The sequence below is a fragment of the Hemiscyllium ocellatum genome, chromosome 2 (genome assembly GCF_020745735.1).
Source record: "Hemiscyllium ocellatum isolate sHemOce1 chromosome 2, sHemOce1.pat.X.cur, whole genome shotgun sequence".
NCBI classification, from domain to species: Eukaryota; Metazoa; Chordata; class Chondrichthyes; order Orectolobiformes; family Hemiscylliidae; genus Hemiscyllium; species Hemiscyllium ocellatum.
Window position 1 is genome coordinate 135,434,567 of NC_083402.1, and position 25,652 is coordinate 135,460,218.

The 25,652-nt window shown below is 42.7% G+C and overlaps 1 protein-coding gene across 1 annotated transcript in view; it reads left to right on the forward strand.

Moving 5' to 3' along the window:
• The window catches only part of LOC132829086 (A disintegrin and metalloproteinase with thrombospondin motifs 3-like), a 268,759-nt gene that overhangs the window by 134,081 nt on the left and 109,026 nt on the right, over positions 1–25,652 (forward strand). The window contains exon 5 of the mRNA XM_060846397.1: positions 16,276–16,475. Coding sequence (XP_060702380.1) covers positions 16,276–16,475 — 200 coding nt within the window. The remainder of the gene's footprint in view (positions 1–16,275; positions 16,476–25,652) is intronic.

Below are 25,652 nucleotides of genomic sequence, written 5' to 3' on the forward strand. Positions count from 1 at the left end.
TGCAGTTCGGGAATCCGCATTATAGGAAGGGTGTGATTGCACTGGAGACAGTGCTGAGGAGATTTACCAAGATGTTGCCTGGGCTGGAGAGTTTTAGTTGTGAAGAGAGTCTGGATATTCGGGGATGTTTTCCTTGGAGCAGAGGAGACTGAGGGGTTGTTGCTTGATTTAAATGTATAAGACTATGAGGGACAGATAGGAAGAAGTTGTTCCTGTTGGTGGAGAGATCAGTGACTGAGGACATAGATTTAGGGTAAGGAGCAGGAGATTTAGAAGGAATTTGTGGAAAAAAAATTATTTAGAGGGTGGTGGGACTCTGGAACTGATTGATTGGTCGGTAAGAGCAGAAACCTTTAAATATTTCAATATGTACTTGCAGTTCCAAGGCACAGAAGGTTATGGGCTAAGTGCTGGAAAATGGGATTAGAATAATTAGGTTCTTATTTTTGACTGGCACAGACTGGATGGTGAAAAATTGCCTTTTTTCTGTCATAGAACATAGAACATAGAAAAATACAGCGCAGTACAGGCCCTTTGGCCCTCGATGGTGCGCCGATCCAAGCCCACCTAACCTACACTAGCCCACTATCCTCCATATGCCTATCCAATGCCCGTTTAAATGCCCATAAAGAGGGAGAGTCCACCACTGTTACTGGCAGGGCATTCCATGAACTCACGACTCGTTGAGTAAAGAATCTACCCCTAACATCAGTCCTATACCTACCACCCCTTAATTTAAAGCTATGCCCCCTCGTAATATCTGACTCCATACGTGGAAAAAGGTTCTCATGGTCAACCCAATCTAAACCCCTAATCATCTTGTACACCTCTATCAAGTCACCCTTAAACCTTCTTTTCTCCAATGAAAACAGCCCCAAGTGCCTCAGCCTTTCCTCATACGATCTTCCTACCATACCAGGCAATATCCTGGTAAACCTCCTTTGCACCCGTTCCAGTGCCTCCACATCCTTCCTATAGTATGGCGACCAAAACTGCACACAATACTCCAGATGCGGCCACACCAGAGTCTTATACAACTGCAACATGACCTCAGGACTCTGGAACTCAATTCTTCTACCAATAAAAGCCAGTACGCCATATGCCTTCTTCACAGCACTATTTACCTGGGTGGCAACTTTCAGAGATCTGTGTACATGGACACCAAGATCCCTCTGCTCATCCACACTACCAAGTATCTGACCATTAGCCCAGTACTCCATCTTCTTGTTACTCTTACCAAAGTGAATCACTTCACGCTTACCTACATTGAACTCCATTTGCCACCTTTCTGCCCAGCTCTGCAGCTTATCTATATCCCGCTGTAACCTGCCACATCCTTCCTCATTGTCAACAACTCCACCGACTTTCGTATCATCCGCAAACTTGCTCACCCAACCTTCTAGCCCTTCCTCCAGGTCATTTATAAAAATGACAAACAGCAGTGGTCCCAAAACAGATCCTTGCGGAACACCGCTAGTAACTGCACTCCAAGATGAACCTTCACCATCAACTACTACCCTCTGTCTTCTTCCAGCCAGCCAATTCCTAATCCAAACCTCCAACTCACCCTCAATGCCATACCTCCGTATTTTCTGCAGTAGCTTACCGTGGGGAACCTTATCAAACGCCTTACTAAAATCCATATACACCACATCTACCGCTTTACCCTCGTCCACCTCCTTAGTCACCTTCTCAAAAAATTCAATAAGGTTTGTGAGGCACGACCTGCCCTTCACAAAACCATGCTGGCTATCCTTGATCACGTTATTCCTATCCAGATGTTCATAAATCCTATCCCTTACAATTCTCTCTAAGACTTTGCCCACAACAGAGGTAAGACTCACTGGCCTATAGTTACTAGGGTTATCCCTACTCCCCTTCTTGAACAGGGGAACCACATTTACTATCCTCCAGTCTTCTGGCACTATTCCTGTAGACAATGAGGACATAAAAATCAAGGCCAATGGCTCTGCAATCTCCTCCCTTGCTTCCCAGAGAATCCTAGGATAAATACCATCAGGCCCAGGGGACTTATCTATTTTCACCCTTTCCAGAATTTCCAACACCTCTTCCCTACATACCTCAAAGCCATCCATTCTAATTAATTGTGACTCAATATTCACATCGGCAACAATGTCCTGTTCCTGAGTGAATACTGACGAAAAGTATTCATTCAGTGTCTCCCCAATTTCTTCAGCCTCCACACGCAACTTCCCACTACTATCCTTGACTGGACCTATTCCTACCCTAGTCATTCTTTTATTCCTGACATATCTATAGAAAGCCTTTGGGTTTTCCCTAATCCTACCAACCAAGGACTTTTCATGTCCCCTCCTTACTGCTCTTAGCTCTCTCTTTAGATCCTTCCTGGCTACCTTATAACTCTCAATCACCCCAATTGAACCTTCATGCCTCATCTTTACATAGGCCGCCCTCTTCCCTTTAACAAGGGATTCAAATTCCTTATTAAACCACAGCTCCCTCACAAGACCCTTTCCTCCATGCCTGACAGGTACATACTTATCAAGGACACTCAACAGTTGCTCCTTGATCAAGCTCCACATATCGATTGTACCCTTCCCTTGAAGCCTACTTTTCCAAGCCACGCATCCTAAGTCATGCCTCACCGCATCATAATTTCCCTGCCCCCAGCTATAAGTCTTGCCCTGTAGTGCACACTTATCCCTCTCCATCACTAGAGTAAAAGTCACCGAATTGTGGTCACTGTCCCCAAAGTGCTCACCTACCTCCAATTCTAACACCTGGCCTGGTTCGTTACCCAGAACCAAATCCAGTATGGCCTCACCTCTTGTTGGCCTGTCTACATATTGTGTCGGGAAACCCTCCTGCACACATTGGACAAACACTGGCCCATCTAACGTATTCGAGCTATAGCTTTCCCAGTCAATATCTGGAAAGTTAAAGTCCCCCATAACAACCACCCTATTACTTTCACTCTTCTCCTGAATCATTCTGACAATCCTTTCTTCTACATCTCTAGGACTATTAGGAGGCCTGTAGAAAACTCCTAACAGGGTGACCTCACCTTTCCTATTTCTAAGCTCAGCCCAAACTACCTCAGATGGCGAGTCTTCATCCATCGTCCTTTCCACTGCTGTAATACTATCTTTGACAAGCAATGTCCCACCTCCCCCTCTTTTACCCCCACCTCTGACCCTACTAAACATTTAAACCCTGGAACCTGCAACAACCAATCCTGTCCCTGTTCTACCCATGTCTCCCTAATAGCCACAACATCGAAATCCCAGGTACCAACCCACGCTGCAAGTTCACCTGCCTTATTTCGTATACTTCTCGCATTGAAGTATTCACACTTCAAGCCACCTTCCTGTTTACAGGCACCCTCCTTCGAGATTGATGCCATGCTCCTAACCTCCCTACACTCCAGGTCCTGCACCCTAAAGCTACAGTCTAGGTTCCCATGCCACTGCAGAGTTAGTTTAAACCCCCCGAAAGAGCACTAGCAAACCTCCCCCCAAGGATACTGGTGCCCCTCAGGTTCAGGTGTAGACCATCCTGTTTATAGAGGTCACACCTTCCCCAGAAAGAACCCGTTATCCAGAAACCGGAATCTCTCCCTCCTGCACCATCCCTGTAGCCACGCATTTAACTGCTCTCTCTCCCTATTCCTCGACTCTCTATCACGTGGCACGGGTAACAACCAGAGACAACAACTCTGTTTGTTCTAACTCTGAGTTTCCAACCCAACTCCCTGAAAGCCTGCCTAACACCCTCATCCCTCTTCCTACCTATGTCGTTGGTGCCAATGTGGACCACGACTTTGGGCTGCTCGCCCTCTCCCTTAAGGACCCGGAAAACACGATCGGAGACATCACGTACCCTTGCACCTGGGAGGCAACATACCATATGTGAGTCTCTCTCGCCCCCACAAAACCGCCTATCTGTGCCCCGAACTATCGAGTCTCCAATAACTATTGCTGTCCTCTTCTCCACCCTTCCCTTCTGAGCAATGGGGATAGGCACCGTGCCAGAGGCCTGAACCCCATTGCTTACCCCTGGTAAGTCCCCCCACCCCCACAAGTATCCAAAACGGAACACAGTTTATTTCCCCTGAGTGTGCCTTTGTGGGCCTTAATGAAATGTGCATTAGATGTTGAGATGATTAATCTTCATTTCACATGAGTCCAATTATCACATGGAACTGCTGAACTAACTACAAAGGCAGAGTTACATCACTATTTTCATTCTCACATTAGCTCTGACTGTTGAGCTTTCAAAATCTGTCAGGCAAACACTGTTATTATCTTACATCACTCATTCTGTGATTGGCTGTTAGGACTGTGACATTGGTCAGATTGGTTTTATTGTCATCATAGCACTAAAGAGAACCAATGTCACAGCCTGGCCAATGCCCTGTATAATTGCAGCAAGACATTGCTGTTCCTGTACTCATAGAATCACTGCAGTATTGACGCAGTCGAGAAATGCTCAGCAGGTTAGGCAGCATCTGAGATACAGGAGAGTCAATGTTCCAGGCAAAAGCCCTTCATCAGGAATGACTCTTTGCAGGCCATTTGGCCCATTGAGTCCATTACGAACGTCCAAAGAGTATCCCATCCAGACCCACCCTGCATTTCCCATGCCTAAATCCCTGGGCACTATGGGCAATTTAGCATGGCTCATTCACTTAACCTGCACATCTTTGGACTGTGGGAAGAAAGCAGAACACCTGGAGGAAACCCATGCAGATATGGACTGCATGTGCAAACTCCACACAGACAGTTGCCCTGACAGTGGAATCAAACCTGGGTCCCTGGTGCTGCGAGGCAGCAGTGCTAACCACTCAGCCACAGTGTCACTTGAATCCTCTTGCTTCAAAGACCAACATACAATTTGCCTTCTTTATGGCCTTCTGTACCTAAACACTTACATTCAACTGCTGGTGCATGATGACAACCAGGTCTCATTGATCATTCCCTCTCTCCATTGACTGCCATTTAAATAAGAATCTGCCTTCCTATGTTTGCTTCCAAAATGGATAACCTCATATTTATCCACATTATACTGCATCTGCTGTGCCTTTGGCCACTTGTTCAGTTTATCCAAATCATGCTGCAACATCTCTGCATCCTCCTTACAACCCACGCTTCCACCTGGCTTTTTGTCATCTGCAGATTTTGAGATATTATAGCTAATTCCTTCATTAGCCCATATCGTGAATAGCTGGCGTCCAATGAAGGAGACAGAATTCCTGATGAAGGCCTTATGCCCGAACCGTCAATTTTCCTGTGCCTCAGATGCTGCTTGATCTGCTGTGCTTCTCCAGCAACACACACTCAATTCTGGCGTCCAATGAAGCCCATTGACAGCCTAATGGAATTATACAGAGCAATGGGGGAAATCATGCCTTTGCCTTCGCACCTGGACTTTGCACAGGCCTTGACCAAGCTGTGAACTCGGCTATGAACTGGTGTGATTGATTCAATCAATACTGCTCAGGAGTCAAGTAAAGTTCAGGTCAGGCAACTCCTATACCTCAAGGTGTTGAAGACAAAGTGTTGATAAACTACCAACTATGAATCTCAATTAGTGTCTCCTACAAAACAACACTTGGTAGAAATGGAAGGGACAATAGACAATAGGCGGTAGGTGCAGGAGTAGGCCATTTTGCCCTTCGAGCCTGCACCACCATTCAATATGATCATGGCTGATCATCCTTAATCAGTATCCTGTTCCTGACTTATCCCCATAACCCTTGATTCCACGATTCAACTCTTTCTTAAATGAATCCAGAGACTGGGCCTCAATGGCCCTCTCAGGCAGAGCATTCCACACAGCCACCACTCTCTGGGTGAATAAGTTTCTCCTCTTCTCTGTCCTAAATGGTCTACCCTGTATTTTTAAGCTGTGTCCTCTGGTTCGACACTCACCCATCAGAGGAAACATGTTTCCTGCCTCCAGAGTGTCCAATCCTTTAATAATCTTATATGTCTCAATCAGATCCCCTCTCAGTCTTCTAAACTCAAGGGTATACAAGCCCAGTCGCTCCAGTCTTTCAGCATAAAGTAGTCCTGCCATTCCAGGAATTGACCTCGTGAACCTACACTGCACTCCCTCAATAGCCAGAATGTCTTTCCTCAAATTTGGAGACCAGAACTGCACACAATACTTCAGGTGTGGTCTCACCAGGGCTGTGTACAGCTGCAGAAGCACCTCTTTGCTTCTATACTCACTCCCTCTTGTTATGAAGGCCAGCATGCTATTAGCCTTCTTCACTACCAGCTGTACCTGCATGCTTGCCTTCATTGACTGGTGTACAAGAACACCCAAATCTCTTTGAACTGCCACTTTACTTAAATTGATTCCATTTAGGTAGTAAGCTGCCTTCCTGTTCTTGCCACCAAAGTGGATAACCATACATTTATCCACATTAAACTGCATCTGCCATGCATCTGACTACTCACCTAACCTGTTCAGGTCACCCTGTAATCTCCTAACATCCTCCTCACATTTCACCCTGCTACCCAGCTTAGTATCATCAGCAAATTTGCTAATGTTATTACTAATACCATCTTCTATATCATTAATATATATTGTAAAAAGCTGTGGTCCCAGCACTAATCCCTGCGGTACCCCACTGGTCACTGCCTGCCATTCCGAAATGGAGCCGTTTATCACTACACTTTGTTTCCTGTCAGCCAACCAACTTTTAATCCAAGTTAGTACTTTGCCCCCAATACCATGCACCCTAATTTTGCTCACTAACCTCCTATGTGGGACTTTATCAAAAGCTTTCTGAAAGTCCAGGTACACTACATCTACTGGATCTCCCTCATCCATCTTCAGAGTTACTTCCTCAAAAAATTCCAGAAGATTAGTCAAGCATGATTTCCCCTTCATAAATCCATGCTGACTCTGACCTATCCTGTTACTACTATCCAAATGAACCTTGACAAAGCAGCAGGAAATGGAATTCAGTTAAAGGAACAGCAAACGTAACAGGCTAAGTGCAATGAACAGACACAATCAGTAAAGTGATGACAACTGAACAGAGAGAATAGGATATGAACTATTGTAAGATGTCAAATTGAGTTATAAATAAAAAACAATAATGCTTTACTGTTTTGTAAAGGTAGTAAAGTGATCACTGTGTCTGACAAGTCTCAGATTATGGAGTTGGAAAGGAATCTTTGTTAGACATCTCAGAGCATTGACACAAATTCATACCAAATTGAAAGAAATCATTATGTATGAGAGATAAGCTTATAACATTCAGAAAAGGCCATCAAAATTAACTTAATACATTGAAATAAATGTTTTTAAAACTCAAACAGCCCACCAAACATTAGCTAAAGCTGAGGAAAACCTTTGAAAACCTTAACAGTGAGCAGAAAATGGAACTTGAGAATATCAAAATTAATCAATGTCTGAGAAATGCAACTATTTAAAAGAGGCTGAAGAATGAATATTTAACAAATTAAAACATACTTTCATTGATGCTGGAAGGAACAAAGAATACAAGTAGTTATACACAGTTTATGTACAAATACAGTGCAAAAATAATTCTTCAAGTGCCTGTTAACTTGGTAAACAAACAAGAAATCACATCAAAGAATATTCTGTTATTACAGCCTCTTAAAAGTTTCGATCCTTTTCAGAGCAATAGACCAGATATTGAACTGAAAACCTTAACAGCTTTTGAAACTCAATCTAGAATGACAACAGCTGCCACAACAAAAGTATTGCCTGAAACCACTGAACAGATGGTGTCCCATTTCCTTCCACAAAGCAGTGTTTGTCAATCAGTGGAAGGAACAGGTACAACCATTATTTTCAAATTTTGAAAGAAGAGATTTTTTTTGATGAACTGGTGCAGTCAGTTGTTTTAAACAGCATGACAAACCATGAGAGCAAAGTGAGTGAATGTGAGAGTCAGAGAGAGAACCAACAAAGTCTGTTTCAGCTGCTGCTCATGATGAAAGTTGCTGCCTCTTTTAAGTGTCGGAAACTTTTAGTCTTGACAGTCTAATATGTAGAGGAAAACTACTGTCACGTCTAAATAGGAGAGTTACTTGCAATTAATGATGTATGCTTGAATGTGTATTAGCAACTAGTTACAGGTTACACAGATCTGATAGACATTGTTATAGAGACTTGATAGAGGATGAGATGTGAGGGCTCCTCCTTCAACATTTTAAGTGTTCTGCCACAAATCCACATGATGTCAACGTAATGGATGCTGCAGATAATGCTCCTCATTATTAACGCTTTCAGACTCATACATAGCTCCTAACAAGCAATTTTTCTCATTGTGTGTATATGTTTACATTTTCCACTACTCTATTTCCCCCCCCCCCCCCCCCCCCCCCAAAGTCCCTAACATTATAAATTCAAGTGATTTGGAGATTTCCTTATTCTCATGGACTGTCTTTTCTTTGAACATGGAAGAGTGGTGGTTTGCTGAGTGAAGGGCAGTTAACTTTAATTCTCTTTCACGTGGGCTGAAGTTTGTAGATCACTTTGAACTTAGGATCTTTAATTTCCAGAATTTCCTTCACAAACAGCGTCTTCCCTGCAGACAGACTGGTTTTTCCTCCCTTGCTGTATCCTTAATCTCCATAACAGACAAGTTCTTCCTTACAGTTTCTGCAATCGTTAGACGTGAGTTGTTCCTTCTCAGTGGTGGCTTCCATAGAATCATATTCATTACATCTTCAGTCCTTATAGCAGATTTTTATTCTCGATCTGTCTGCAGATATTTGGTGAGGCATGTAAGCATGTGGATTGATTTGGATTCTCTCCTAATGATTGCATTATTAGTGAAACCAACATGTTTACTTCCTCAGTTCTGCGATTTGAGGATTGCCATGACTCTGCCTCATTACTGAGGATTCTTCCTGGGAAGATTAGAAGGTCATATATTTTGTTTGAAGTTGCCTCTTCTGAGTCACCTCAGCATCTAATACCAGATTTGAATCTGTCAAAGCGATTTATTCACCAGGTTGTAAAAGATAATGTCACCACAGTTTCAATATGTTTACTCTCATGAGAGAGATGACTGGTAGTCATTTTACCTGAGGGTCACTATGCCTTAAGTGAGGTTGAGAAGACCAGGCCTTCATGGTAACCCTAGGAATTGAACCGATTCTTTCAGCAATGTCTCTGCATTGTAAACCAGCAGCTTAGCCAACTAAGCTAACCTGCTCCCAAATTGTATCAAGATTAGATTTTCCAGTTGGCACAAGTACCGTGTGCTGCACATTGACTATCTTTTTCATTCCTTACAAACTTAGCTGGCTCTTGCAGTCTGAGCATTCTTCATTGTCAGTAGTAGGTGAAAATGTTTGTACCAATCCAGTACAGTCTCAGGTTCTCATCCTGTTGACAGTTTGGAACAAATTTCTTCTGCTACATATCTAATTTCAATGAATTCTGTGTTTTATTGATTCTGCCATGAGTCCCGTGCAGTACGTATAGGAAGTATGCATACAATTGGCACCCCTTAAATCCAAGAGTTACTTACAGTGTACCCTTAATCTTAAGTGCTGGATCTCATTGATCATAAACTTGCTCCATTGTCAGTTGTAAACAGTGTTTTCTTAGTCACTGCTTGCTACCTGATAGTAACCATGATGTGGAGGTGCCAGTGTTGGACAAAGTCAAAAATCACACAACACAGGTTGGATTAAAACCTGGTTTCCTGTGATTTTTGACTTTATCTGATAATGTGATAATACTCACCCAAGTCTCTAACTTGAAATTTATGAGGTGACCATTGACATAAATATTGTCTAGCCAAAATGTAATGCGCAGATCACCTGTTTTCTCTCGGAAGACAGTAGAATTTTTTTCCTCTGTTGTAGAAATATTTACCTTATCAACTCTTTGCGTGGGTAGCTATTTGATTTCTTCCCCTTCTTAAATTGCATTCTTCATGTTTTCTGGAAGTGACAGATTGTGTAACAGATGAAACATTTACTTTTATTGGCTAAGTACTGTTTTTTTGTGAAGTTTCTTTGATTTATTGTGCTGACTCGGAATGATACTGTCTGGCATCTGTCCCTCTCTATACTGACTTCTTGCTGTTTGTGACTTTGTATGTTAAGAATTGAATAGATATTGCTGATATCCTGTGTGAAGGATCACCTTCTCCTCTTAGGATAGAATTATATTGCTTCGGGACTTCAGGTTCACTCGCCATCTGGAGTCTTGTTCCATGTTATATCTTCTTTAGACTGTAATCAAACTGATAAAGACTCATCAGCCATTCCTGCGACAATTCCATCTCTTGCGATTCCTGACTTGAAGCCACCATAGTTGCATTTCTCACCTAATCTGCAGAGATCATTGATGAAATTATGTGTGGATTCCACTGGATACAGAACTTTTCTATTAAATCTTGAGTATTAAAGTATTAAAAGCGTTTCACAAAGTATTTATCCTCAGAACTAATAAAATTCTTGATCAAAATTCTTAATTGTGAAAATTATTGAAAACCTTTCATAAGGCATTTAACCTTAGAACTAAATGTGGCTTTGTTTACCCCTTGGTGAGCCATAACATGGTTAGCTATATTCCCAATTGAATGTACAATTGTATTTATTTGTTCAGCTTCTGATTTAGCATCTTAGTTTGGAAGCTATTCTGTATCTCAGAAATTGTTTCCTTCAAGAGTCCAATTTTTTACTCTATTTGGCCCATCTCCAACATAAGTCTTATTATTTCTGTTGCATGTTTACTGTTGGTTTTCTGAAAAGTGCTTTATTTCATAGCATTAACAGTTCCTTGCTCTTTATGTGCTGGTGGGTCTTCCCATAATTTCTGGCTAAGGTAGAGAATTCACATCTTCTTTCAGCTAAATAGAGTAATTTTCCCTTTTGTGGCTAAAATGGGGGATTCCTGCCTGTTTGTGACTTCACTCTATGAATCCTGCCATTGTTAATGAAGTATAGTTGATTGCATGTTCGCAACAAGTTACAGCTTACATTTTATGATAGTCATTGTTGCAGAGACTATGATTGTCAGATGTTAGATCTCACTCCCTTGAGATCCTAAGTTGTTCTGCTCACAAGTCTGTATGACTTGAGTGTGGCACATGCACTTCTGAGTATTATCCTTTGTAGACCTTTTTAAACTGACGTACAATTATTTTTTGATTCATTCTTTGGATGGTGGAGACTTCTGGCATGGTCAGAATTTCTTGCCCATCCCTAACTGCACATGAAGTGAATGGTTTCCTGGGCGATTTTAGGAGGCAATTAAGAGTCCAACACGTAGTTATGAGTCTGGAGTCAAATGTGGGCTGTACCAGGTGAGGATGTCCCTCCCTAAAAGACATTTTTGAGCCACATTGGATTTCAGTAACGATCAATGTTGGTTGACATGGTCACCATCATCGAGACTCGCTTTACATTCCAGATTTATAAACTGAATTCAAATTCATTAGCTGCCATGGTGCAACATGAACTCACGCCAAAAAGCAAATGAGATTACGAAAATAAAAACATTGCTTCACTGAGTGAGGGGGAGGAATGAATGAGATTATTGAACAAGAGGGAGAGTAGAAATGTGTTTTAAGAAATTACTGGGTAAAAAAATGAGTGAGGAATTGAGAGAGCGGAGCTGTTAAAGGGTGAGTGTATATGAGAAAACAGGAGTGCATGTGAGAGGTTATGTTGCTAAACACAACTGAGTGAATGTTTGTATTAGTGTATATGAGTGAGTAGTGTATACAAGTGAATAGTGTATGTGAGTGTATATGAGTGAATGGTGCACATGAGTAAATGGTGTACATGACTGAATAGTATAAATGAGTGTAAATGAGTGTTTATGAGAATAAACGAGTGAATGTGGGAGGTTATGTTGCTGAACAAGACTGAGTGACTGAATGAGAGAATTGAAGAGAGGAAAAGAGTGTGAGCTTTTGTAAAAGAATGTGAACATATACAGAGTGACTGTATATGAAAATCAGGCAGTGTACATCATTGAGTCATGCAGGGGAATAAGTGTGAATCAAAGAACGATAATGCAAATCTTATTCCTTGACATAAAGAAGTAGCCAGTGGCAGGCTCCAATCTCAGTGCTCATCTTCTTATTAACCCCATCAAACTTGTGAAAGCAAGAAGACAAAATTCTGCTGTTATGAACTGTCAGTTTGACTACTGACGTATGTATTTTATTGTATTCATGGGATATAATCACAAGTGTTAAGCCATCTGTTTCCTGTCCTAAAATGCTAAAACTTCAAAATGTATTTGACAAATGCATGAAAGTTTGTTTGAGTTATTGCCCAGCTCCATGACTGAATTAACATGGGCATTTAAGATTTTAATAATTAATTATTGTTTTCTATTTTTATATTTGGCATTTCTATTCCCAAACGCAGCTTTTTATAATCTTGTTTGCAGATTCAGACCAGTTGAAGTTTGTTGTATTCACTGTTGTTGTCCAGTGCTGTAAGCTGAACCTACGCCTGTGAGATAATCATGTACACTGTGCCTAACTCCTGCTATACTGTTTACAAATTCAAGTATTCTTGGATATTGTGTATACAGTTGGCCAGGTGCCTGCTTTAAGCAATGTATAGTATATTCCTCCAAATACAATACTTTGAGTGATAGATTTGAAGCGGTCACTTTTGTTTCTAACCCAAACTATTGGCCATCATTGTATAGGGGTAGTTTCTGACAGTAGATTAGTGGACCCTACTCTCTCTTTCAGCATCCATTTGCTTTTCGTGTGTTTGTAGATCAGCTTTGGGATTTCCTTTAGTTACTAATGTTACTTCATTCTTCACTATGATTTCCTATTTGCCTTTGTAATTTCACCCCTGCACTTCCACAATCCTCTTGACTTCCTGCAGAATTGAAATCTCAGTGTCTGAACCTCTTTTTTTTTGCCTTATCCTGCTCCATATACTTCCTAACATCTAGGGATTCCAGAGCTGCATGTTTATTCCTGGTTACATGACTTGTTCTGAACTCTTTCTATTTGGGGTTAACTTCCTCCCAAGGGCCATTTGCCAATACACACTTTAAAAGTTCACATTTTAGAAAAGCGATCTCTATTCGCCCAATCATGTTACAGCCAATTCATGTTAACAAAACATGTGTTGTGGCAGACCTGCCAATAGTGTAGCCCAAGTCACGACGACTCATATAAAAAAAATTCTCCTCATGTCACCTGTGATTCATTTCCAATGGTTTAATATGTGTGACCAATGGTTACCAACCTTCTGGATAGTAGAGGCGAGAGTTTGGTGCTGGAAAAGCGCAGCAGGTCAGGCAGCATCCAAGGAGCAGGAGAATCAATGTTTCAGGCATAAGCCCTTCAGCAGGTCTAGTCCGAGTCCTGATGAAGGGCTTATGCCTGAAATGTCGATTCTCCTGCTCCTCGGATGCTGCCGGACCTGCTGTGCTTTTCCAGGACCACACTCTTCACCTCTGAGCTCCAGCATTTGCAGTCCTCCCTTTCTCCTTCTTGTTCGTAGATATGGTTTCGGTCTTTATGTAAAGATGAGTGCCCAGGTAGCAAATGTTTCACCAGCTTGAAGATGTATACTTCTACTCCCACACTCTCATTTTACTAATATTCCAAGTTAACTTTCAGTTTATATGTCATGCATTTTGCTTTCAGATTTAGAAGTCTAGTTTGGCATTCGTCATTATTCTGTTCCTAAACTTGGGGATCAGCTTTGTAGTTTCACTCTCATTGTCTCCAGCACTTAAATGTCTCTTGTCACTTAACAGCCAGTGGTATCACTAAACACTATAATGTTTGCCTTTATTTTCTACTACTTTGACAATGTGGTTCAGTATCCTATGGCTGTTTCTATTGCTGCAATGCAGTTCTTTGGTTTATCTGTTCAGATAAAATTTCCAAAGACTGACAGTCTCCTTTAACACTTGCCTTCGCTTTGAACATATCCGTGTACATGTTATCTATTTGTTCTTCCGACTTGTAGCGTGTTACACATGCCTGTGTTAAACTAAATCCACCATCAACTTCCAACATATGTACTTTGTTAACAATTATTAACAATTGAAGTAAAACACAGCTGTCATGCTGAAATAAAATGTAAACTGAAGAACAACGTTAGAAGTTGACAGACTGGGCCAGATATATAAGAAAGTAAATCGAAAAAGGACTGAATATTGTGAGGCGAAAAAGTGGAACTTGAGGGAAAATGAAGTTGCAAAGGATTCAAAGGTAAAACCAAACATTGTAGCCAGTACATGCCCCCAGCCCACCCCGCAGCTGCTTTCCAAAACCTACCATAGATGCCCAATACCCTGGATAATAGCGAACCTTGTAAGTTAAAACTTACCTCCCCGGCAGCCCCCTGAATTATTTCTGGAATGTTCCATGTAGTATTTTCGGGCCGTGGTGAACAACAGATAACTGAAACAGCAGAAGACAAATCTGTGGACACAGGGGTTCCACTGTAAATTAAGACAAAGAGAGTGAGAAAGAAGAAAATGAGCAGATGGAGACAACACTGAAAAAAAAATTAAGAAAATTGCTGCCTTGTTAAATTAGTATTTTGTATCTTATTCCACAATGGATGAAGGGAACAAATTACCACTGATTCAGGCTTGACAGATCTCCAGGTCTGATGCTGTTTATAATTTGTTTAGGGGTTGTGAGTTTCGCTGGCTGGGCCAGCATTTATTACCCATCCTGAACTGCCCTGGAGAAGGTGGTGGTGAGCTGTCTTCTTGCACCACCAGAAAGTGGGAGTGAACTTAAATATTTAAATAGTCCTCGAATGGCCATTTCACAGGCTGTCAACATTCTGTTAATGGGGAAGGTGGCAGGAGGTAAGTTTCACTCAAAGAAGAGGCAATAGACAGGGAGGGCAGTTGCTGCTATCCCAGTGATTAACTCAGAGAGGGATTTCCTTTCATCAAGACAATTTTTAAAGTTTTTATATAATTTCTTCAGCCTACCTAATGCATGTCCCCTCCTGGCTTTCTAGTTTGACTGGCAACTGGATGGGCGGGATTCTGGCTTGTAAAGATGGCAAGGGCAGCGGCACCTTATTCCTGAGCTGCTACCATAAAATGAGGAGGGGTGTCCTGTCAATCTGCCACTTGTGTTGGTGCTACCCTCTTACAGAGCCCCAAACGTTCTTTGTAGTGTTCTTGTCCCTTGTGACAGGGAGTAAGGACAAAGAGAACATTTGATGAATATTGTTTAGGGAACGGTCGGTAATAGTTAGTAGTTAGCACTGCTGCCTCACAGCGCCAGGGATCTGGGTTCGATTCGACCCTCGGGCGACTGTCAGTGTGGGTTCTTCCCAGGTCTGTGCAGGGCTCCTCTGGGTTCTCATGTTTCCTCCCACAGTCTGGAAGCTGTGCACCTTCAGTGATTGGCCACACTAAATTTCCCTTAGTGTCCTGGGATGTGCAGGCTAGGTGGATTAGCTGTGGGAATTATAGGGTGGGGTGGGGGCTAAGTGGGGATGCTCTTCGTATTGTTGATGTGGACTCGATGGGCTGAATGGCCTATTTCCACAGTGTGGACAGTCTATGATTCTGTCATTTCAAAGGTCCAAGGCACATTTGTTATCTGAGGTTGGACATGGCTCCTCAAGAAGAATCTGTTTGCTGGCAGCTCTGTCGCCCCTGCATGGTCATTATGAAATGGTCATTAACTGGCTTAATTGGAGAGCATGGGGTGGATGGGTCAGTCTAGGTCCTGTCCTTTCACTATAACTTGACAAACAGGGAGGCACCAGAGGGCTTTGGGAAAGCTATCTGGAGAATTGTCCAGAGCTCCCTCCCACCACGTTCCCTCACCCACCTGCAAGTCTGCTGGTGATGAGGTGGGGTCGGGGGAGAGGGTGGAGGGGTGTAACATTCTGCTCATAAATCTTTATTAGCCAAGAGTATAAAGGGATATAGAGCAAGGGTGTGTAAATGGATTTTTGATTCAATGAGTGTGGTGCTGGAAAAGCACAGCCGGTCAGGCAGCATCCGAGGAGCAGGAGAGTCGACATTTCGATCATAAGCGCTTCATCAGGATTCCTGCAGCCCTCACCTTCTCACAAATGCAGTTGAGTCAAGATCAAATTAAAAGCATGAATGAGACACTCCTGCTTTGATGTTCTTTCATTTTAAAGCAACTTCCTTCAAGTCCACTGCGCCCCCTCCCCTGCACCAGTTTGGAGCCATGTGAACACTTGACCACTCATGGAGACTTACTGCGTGGAGCTGCAATATGTGTCTATCAGAATATTTGATTGTATTGGTAGAAGCTGTAAGGATAAGCTCTTGTTTGTTTGTTTCCAGGTTCAGAGCTCGGTGTGGCTAGTGATCTGGACAACATGCATGACAACCTTGACAAGGAGCTGGTGGAAACGTTGAGGAGGCGGAGACATGTGAACGATGGCAACTACAACATCGAGGTGCTTTTGGGAGTGGATGACTCCGTGGTTCGGTTCCATGGGAAAGAACACGTCCAGAACTACCTCTTGACTCTAATGAACATAGTAGGTGTCTCTAATGTATTGCAATGTTTACAAACCTCTGAAATCCGGCAACATCAAAACAGAAACCCAAGCTAGTAAACTCACATGTACTTTGCAGAAAATCACATAGACCATCTTGGGCACTGGATTTACCAGTTGAGTCTCGGCATGTAAGGTCGTAAGAAATAGGAGCAGAAGTGAGCCATGTGCTCCATAAAAACAGAAAGAACTGCGGATGTTGGAAAAATCTCAGCAGGACTAGCAGCATCTGTGGAGAGAAATCAGAGTTAATGGCTCGACTATTCGGAAGAAGGGTTGCTGGACCCAAAGCATTAGTGCTGATTTCTCTTCATAGATGCTGCCAATCCTGCTGAGATTTTCCAGCAATTTCTGTTTTTTCTTTCTGATTTCCAGCATCCACAGTTTTATGAAATATTTTTACTCCATCCCTGTCTTAAATGGGTGACCACTTATTTGTAAACTGAACTGTTTGAATGCAAGGAGACTTGAGAGTAAAGCAGATTAGTTGAAGGGCATGTATCATTGTGATCCCAGAGGCATTGGCTGAAAGAGGGACTGGATCAGCAGCTCAGTATTCCAGGGTATAGAGCCTTGTGTGGGGGGCTATGGGGGTTGGAGAAGTGGGGGAGAGTGTAAAAGACAAGGTAGGAGTAGCTAACCGCAGGACAATTCACATTAAAGCAGTGGGAGACATTCACAACAGTAATAGTGAGAGTGCAGGGCTGATATTTTCTCGTAAAGGTGGGAGCAGATAAGGATAAAGAAGAAGACTTGTGGTAGACACAGAAGACTCAACTCAGCAGATGCCCTTTAAGAAAATAGAAAATGCAGTGGGTTTCTTAAAAAAGAATGTAGGAGAGTGAAGAGGAGACATAAAAAACATTGATGGGTAACAGCAAAGAAATTCCAAACATGTTTTAAAGGTATATTAAGGGCGAGAAAATAGTCAGGGAAAGAGTAAGGCCCATTAGGGCCCTGAGTGGCAATATATGTGTGGAGCCAGGAGATATAGCTGAGGTTTCAAATAAGCACTTTGTATCTATCTCCACTGTAGAGAAAGACGATATAGGCAGAAATAAGGAGAGTGGTGTGTGATATATTTGGATAAATTAGCATTGAGGGAGAGGAGGTATTGGTGGTTTTAAGGGTTTGAAAGTAAACTTTTAGCTTCCTCCTGTTTGCAATGTGACCATTTACTTCAGCAGCAGTATGCCCACTTGCCCCCCACCCCGAACCCATGATCTTAGAAATTCCTACCTTCCTGTTGGCCTTGTTGCCCATGGAGAGGCAGGAGTTACCGTGACCTTCCTCTTCCAGAGCTCCCAGTCCCCCACATTCACCATGAAGTCCTACTCTACTATCCACAGTTATGACACTGAGACAGACCTTCCTACCTCTATATTCGCAATATTGTAAAATTAAAACCTACAAAGATCCTCAAGATTGACTGCAATGATTCCTCTCCAGGATATTTTGAACTAGCAATCGCAAACTCTGTAAATCAATTCTAGACACTAGTTTGCATCTTAAACAAAAGACTTAGCAATTTATTAACAATACAATAACTTGGTCCAACAAAATTAATCAACTAAGAAATGGAACTGTTCTATAATATAAACTGCAAAACCTTAGCTTTCAGCAAAAAGACAAACAAATACAGTGAAAGGACAAATAAAAGAAAATAATAAAACTGGCATGATGCATTATTCCACAGACGGAAATAACGGTTTCTTAATAGATTTTCTGAAGGTACCTATCAGGGTTACCTTTATAGTTCACTCAGATAATGGCAATAATACTTATAACTTATCTAATGTGGACGTTTTCTGTTCTGTGAGCTTCCAAGAGTTTTTTAGAGATTAGAGATTAGAGATTACTTACAGTGTGGAAACAGGCCCTTCGGCCCAACAAGTCCACACCGACCCGCCGAAGCGCAACCCACCCATACCCCTACATTTACCCCTTACCTAACACTACGGGCAATTTAGCATGGCCAATTCACCTGACCCGCACATCTTTGGACTGTGGGAGGAAACCGGAGCACCCGGAGGAAACCCACGCAGGCACAGGGAGAACGTGCAAACTCCACACAGTCAGTCACCTGAGTTGTTTATGGGAAGGTGGCAGGGAGCTTTCAAATCTTCATGCTGTAGCACCAGCAGCCAGAGCCCACCCAGCTCAAAACCCCATTCAAACTCTGACCTCTCCCTGTCTCAGTGTCATAACTGTGGATAGTAGAGTAGGACTTCATGGTGAATGTGGGGGACTGGGAGCTCTGGAAGAGGAAGATCACGGTAACTCCTGCCTCTCCATGGGCAACAAGGCCAACAGGAAGGTAGGAATTTCTAAGATCATGGATTCGGGGTGGGGGGAAGTGGACACTGCTGCTGAAGTAAAAGGTCACATTGCAAACAATAGGAAGCTAAAAGTTTACTTTCAAACCCTTAAAACCACCAATACCTCCTCTCTCTCAACACTAATTTATCCAAATATAACACACACCACTCTCCTTTTTATTTTTATACCTATATCGTCTTTCTCTACAGTGAGATAGATGCAAAGTACTTACTTGAAACCTCAGCTATATCTCCTAGCTCCACACATATATTCCCACTCAGGACCCTAATAGGCCTTACTCTCTTCCACCAGGTCTCAGTCACCATTCAGCCTCTGCTATCTGATTGAGTATAAGTTATTTTTAAGACTGGCTGGAATCAGTTCCTGGGTATTGGCCTGCTCAATAATAATGCCTGCTGTTTAAACATTCTACTCTCGCCCAGTGATGAAGCATTTGCAGAACCTTTTGATCAGGAATTAACCTGCAATTAACTTCTGGGTGTGACCTCAAAAATAAACCAAAGCTTGTTTGGTCCGTTTTCCTTCTAACACAAGCTGTTACTAACTGTCCAAAAGTCATCTTCAGCTCACAGTTCTCATTTCGCAGCTCCAAACCAAAATGGATAAGAGCATAAGATAAAAATAATGAAAATCAGCGAGGGCTCTAAGACTTTAATTATCCTTGTGTTCTTAGTCACTCCACTAATCTATCAGCAATCCACCACAATAAATCCAATATCCACACTTGCATTGCCTGTTTTCCTGAGGACCCTTTGACTGTTCTCTTATTATTGACCAAACCCCATGACTGATCATAGCTTACAACTGGACTAATTTGACAGGATATCCCTACTGCCTACACCCCACCTCCCCACACTGTAGTCACAACAGCACTCTGAAGAAACTACCTATAATCCCCTGACTGCTTGACGATCTGCAGGAATGACTCTTGTCCCACCCCAGGATGCAAAGGCCTAGTCCTTAGAATTGAGAATGAAACATGTGCCAGGCTTCCTGTGGTCAACTCGTTATAGTCCCCCTTCACGGTGGCACAGTGGTTAGCACTGCTGCCTCACAGCGCCAGAGACCCGGGTTTAGTTCCTGCCTCAGGCGACTCTCTGTGTGGAGTTTGCACATTCTCCCCGTGTCTGGGTGGGTTTCCTCCAGATGCTCTGGTTTCCTCCCACAATCCAAAAATGTGCAGGTTAGGTGAATTGGCCATGCTAAATTATCCGTAGCGTTAGGTGAAGGGGTAAATGTAGGTGAATGGGTCTGGGTGGGTTGCGCTTCGGCGGGTCGGTGTGGACTTGTTGAGCCGAAGGGCCTGTTTCCACACTGTAAGTAATCTTAAAAAAAAGTTCACACATGGCCATTTGCTTGAAGCACATGCAGTGTATTTATCACATAAACCATTGACACGTGGTGAAGTTCTGACATTGTAATGGCACAGTGCTGCACCACAACGCATTTAATACTCGCACTGTCATCAGCGACCTGCCTCTCCTGCACTAAAGAGCAATGCAAACCACAGAGTTTGGCTGCCTATAGCTGAGCACGAAAGACCTGTGCACCCGGAAAGCAGTGTGATCCATACAGAGGCTGTCAGTGCGAAAGACTGTGCACTAAGAAAACGATGTAAAGTGGACAGAGGCTGGCAGTTTCCAAGTAAGTGGTAAAGTGAGTGAGTACCAAGAAAGCAAACTAAGAGCCATAAAATGTGTGTGTCAATGTCAGTGCAGACACAGGGAGGCACAAAAGTGACCTGGCAGTGGCATGCAAACCGTTTGTGTCCCCGAACTACAAAGTGTTGCAGGGCTGAAATGATATCTGAGTTCGTCTGAGAGCAAGCATGGTGATGTGGTGAGGTTGGAGGTCTGTGAATTCTGACTTGCATGAAGGAAGGGTCGAGAAGGGTTATGACCATGAAACGTGTTGTATAGAAGAAGCAGTTGCATGGGTTGGAGAAGAATTTAGTGAGCTACCGCTGCCAGGTACCCACTCAGATTTACCTGGCAGGAACTTGGGGCTTCTGGTTTCTTGAGAGAGGAGTGGAGAATTGTAAGTGACATGTAAATAAGGTGAGCTGGAATTATATTGAGGTGCAAATAAGGTAGATGCCATTCAAGAGTGTGATTTAAGGGTTTGGTGAGACATGGGGGAGAAAACCTTTCTCTATGTTATGATCCTGACCTTTTCCATTCTCTCGAATATTTTCTCACCTTTCTTGCCAACGCTGTGACTGAATCAGTGAAGGGAAAATATCATTCCTATTTTGAGATGAGCGGTAGTCCCTTAGCAAAGGTTGTGAGCTTATCAAGTCTCTCAGAATTCTATATCATTGAAGCGATCACTTGTCACTCTAAGATAAATATCTCCTTCATGGTTAGGAAACAAAAACTGTACAGAATAATCAGTGGTGAGCAGAGAGCTCAGGGATTTAAACTGCAAGGAAAGTTGAATTCAACTTGTTATGGACCAGGACAGACCCCCTCAAATATTTTACGAAGGTAGCCCAGACCCTAACCTTTTCTTATTTTAAAGGCAGATATGAAGTGGATATTCCAGGCGTGATGCAGCTGGTTAAACCACTCAGCTTTAAGCAAAAAATAATTTATTCAAACACTACAGTTGAAACATGAACAAAAGAAAGCAGAATTATGAATAATTTGACTATTAGAAAATTCAACCAACTCAATACAGCAACTTAACTAAGGAGCTGTTCCAATTCCTGCAAAACCCCATTAATACGCCCCTTGGCAAAAGGTAAATTCAAACACAGGTTCTTACAGGCAGGAGAGATTTCAAAGTGAAAAGTCAGCCAGGAAACATCTGCTGAAGCATGGAACCTTTTGCACTGCAGCAGCTTCTGCTACAGCTAAACCGGCATATTCTCACTGTTACAAAATTAGATTAGATTACTTACAGTGTGGAAACAAGCCCTTCGGCCCAACAAGTCCACACCGACCCGCCGAAGCGCAACCCACCCATACCCCTACATTTACCCCCTACCTAACACTATGGACAATTTAGCATGGCCAATTCACCTGACCTCGCACATCTTTGGACTGTGGGAGGAAACCGGAGCACCCGGAGGAAACCCACGCAGACACGGGGAGAATGTGCAAACTCCACACAGTCAGTCGCCTGAGGTGGGAAATGAACCCGGGTCTCTGGTGCTGTGAGGCAGCAGTGCTAACCACTGTGCCACCGTGCCGCCCACCAAAGTAAACCAAACTAGAAAAAAATCTGAACTGGGAGAACTGGCCCCACTCCTGCCATTGTTAAACTCAGGCCTTTCTAGACATTTTGGTACCTCTGCCTTTATAACTGTTCTTGAAAAATAACCCAAGGTCAAAATAATCTTGTTAAAGTGGTAGCATCATCACAAACTCCTGTAGGTTTACATAAATTTTGATACTTTTTTCTGTTTTGTTTCAACATTTAATGTTATTGTTATTAGTTGGTTGTAACTGTAACATTTTAAGAAAAAGGTTCTGTTAAACATATAATGACATTGTTACTCAATACCGCTAAGTGGAATTAATGTTTCCTATTAAATAATCACGATTCTTAGCGAATGAGGGTGGTTAAGGCGGCACGGTGGCTCAGTGGTTAGCACTGCTGCCTCAAAACACCAGAGTCCCAGGTTCAATTCCAGCCTCGGGTGACTATCTGTGGGTTTCCTCCGGGTGCTCCGGTTTCCTCCTACAGTCCAAAGATGTGCAGGTCAGGTGAATTGGCCATGCTAAATTGTCCGTAGTGTTAGGTGCATTAGTCAGAGGATAATGGGTCTGGGAGGGTTACTCTTCAGAGGATCGGTGTGGACTGGTTGGGCCGAAGGGCCTGTTACTGTAGGGAATCTAATCTAATCTAAGTGGGCAGGAGTGGGGGCTAGAGATGAAGAATGATAAAATGACATCTGTGTAGGCTATCACCTGAGTTTGGAGGGTGTCAGGTGATGTTTTCCTCTGGTAACATGAACACTGAGATTAGATTCTTACGGAGCACAAGTATTGGAAGTTTAATTCATAGACTTTCCAACTTGGTCATAGGAAGAGTGTGGCTTCAAGCTAGATGACTCACTGTCAGATTACAAAGTCTCCTGGAAAAGGAGAGTCATAGAATCCCTACAATGCCAAAAGGGGTCATTTAGCACAGCTGTTCTGCACCAACCCTCTGAGCAGCATCCCACCCAGACGCCACCCTATAATCCTACATTTTACTATAGTCAATCCACCTAATCTGCACATCTTTGGTGCACCCAGCAGAAATGAGGAGAACATGCAAACTCCGCACAGATAGCCACCAAAGGCTAGAATCAACCCAGGTCCTGAGTGCTGTGAGGTAGTAGTGCTAGCCACTGTGCCATCAATTAGTGGCTGATGGAGGTTAGTGCACAATACACGATAGAGAAGTTGGATTTGATGCGATTTGGACTGCAGCCAGGAACTTCAGAATGAGCCCAAGTTTATGATGATGTTGTCCTGTATCTCAAGTGAATAATTAGCATAAAAGATCAAAATTCACATTGACATGGAGACATCATGAAAGAAAACACTTTGAGAGTGAATTTCGATCATGAGAAAGGGATTTCAGACTTTGAGAGTATATCGCTCTGATGTGACAAGAAATAAGATGTCAGGAATGAGGAAAAAGTAGTTCAAGTGCAATAGAAGAACATGGCATATTGGGAGAGAAAAAGAAAGATATAAGCTAAAGTTGAGACATACACAGATGGTTTGTCAGCCACAGTGATAGACACAGGGCCACAGTTTGAAGACTGGGACAGTGAGGAAGAAGGCTGAAATAATGGCAGTAATGAGTGCTGAGCCTGGGGAATACACCAGGGAACAGCAATGCTGTGAAGCCACAGCAGTGAGCATTGAGGTTAGGAACTGTGGCCATGGTTGGTTCAGTCGGAGGCCACACAGGAGGTGGCACTATTGGCCCTGTTGGCCTAGCCCTGATTCTGAAAGCCGTGTGTTTGGATGATAATTTTACGAGCACCTTTGTGGTGACGAGGTTAGTGCAACCTCTGAGACTGTCTCTTGGTTTGGTACAAATGCTCGCTTTACTGGACAATGGATCCATACTAAGAACTCATAGATGTGAGCAGGAACATCCTTTCAGCTGATCTGGCATAAAATATTTGGGACTGAATGTTGTTCAGTATCACCAAATGGAAATCGTTATGGTCGGTTGACTGGTGGGAATGTAACACAGGAAGCAAGGAATTTCCCCATGTTGCCCAGCGCAGACATATGGAATGATTTATACTGTGTGACAGTTATAAATCTCTGTTTCTTTAGCATTTTGTAATCAATAAAAAAATGATCTGTCCTTTGTATTTTTGTGAGAATTGGCATTTTGGGGTTTGGAGTGAGAACACAGTGCTCAAAGGACAGCAGTTTCGATTGATGGCACCTCACTCTAACTATTTCTGGTTACTAGTTATAAATGTTAATGAAATACGGCCTGTTTAATATAGCACACAGGAGCTTTAGCATTTCCTGTCATGAGGGAATATTTGCAATTATATGTCTTAGATCCGACCTTGTTAAACGTTTTGATATTTGGATTTTCCTTTTTTATATGGTTTTCTTTTCAAAAATCGATTGAGGACTCATTAGACATTGAAGTGCCCGATGTGTCTCCACTGTCCCAGCTCAGTTTGAAGCATTAACACTGGGTTTATCATGTAATGTAGAAAAAGAACTTTAAAATATCAGAGGAAGACAATATAATGACCCCAATTTCATAGATGTAGCTGTCAGCGTTCACTGTCATCAATCCACTAAATCTTGACAGTTCAGGAGTCGGCAATTGTGTGGAATAACAGATTGGGCAGAATCTTCTCTTCTGAGGCTTAAGCGTCATGGCAGGTGTGAAATGTGGAAGGACCTGTATGCGAGGGTTATGTGGGGAAGAGGGAAGGTGAGGTTGAGATCATGATGTGATTTACGACAGTCTTATTGCAGAATGAAGCATGCTTAATGAGCAGAATTGATAGTTCTTAGCTCTTGCACCTCTTTTAACATAGAGTCACAGAGTTATAGAGATGTACAACATGGAATCAGACCCTTCGGTCCAACTCATCCATGTCGACCAGATATCCCAACTCAATCCAGGTCCACCTGCCAGCACCTAGCCCATATCCCTCCAAAACCTTCCTATTCATATATCCATCCAAATGCCTTTTAAATGTTGCAATTGTACCAGCCTCCACCACTTCCTTTGGCAGCTCATTCCATACATACACCACCCTCTGTGTCAAAAAGTTGGCCTTTGGTCTCTTTTATATCTTTTCCCTCTCATCCAAAACCTATGCCCTCATTCTGGACTCCCCGACCCCAGAAAAGACTTTGTCTATTTATCCTATCCATGCCCCTCATGGTTTTGTAAACCTCTATAAGATCACTCCTCAACCTCCGATGCTTCAGGGAAAACAGTCCCGCCTGTTTAGCCTCTCCCTATAGCTCAAATCCTCTAACTTTGGCAACATCCTTGTAAATCTTTTCTGAACCCTTTCAAGTTTCACACCATCTTTCCGATAGGAAGGAGACCAGAATTGGCCGCAATATTCCAACAGTGGCCTTACCAATGTCCTGTACAGCCAGAACATAACCTCCCAACTCCTGTACTCAGTACTCTGACCAATAAAAGAAAGCATACCAAACACCATCTTCACTATCCTATCTACCTGTGACTCCATTTTCAAGGAGTTATGAACCTGCACTCCAAGGTCTCTTTGTTCAGCAACACTCCCTAGGACCTTACCATTAAGTGTATAAGTCCTACTAAGATTTGCTTTCCCAAAATGCAGCATCCCGCATTTATCTG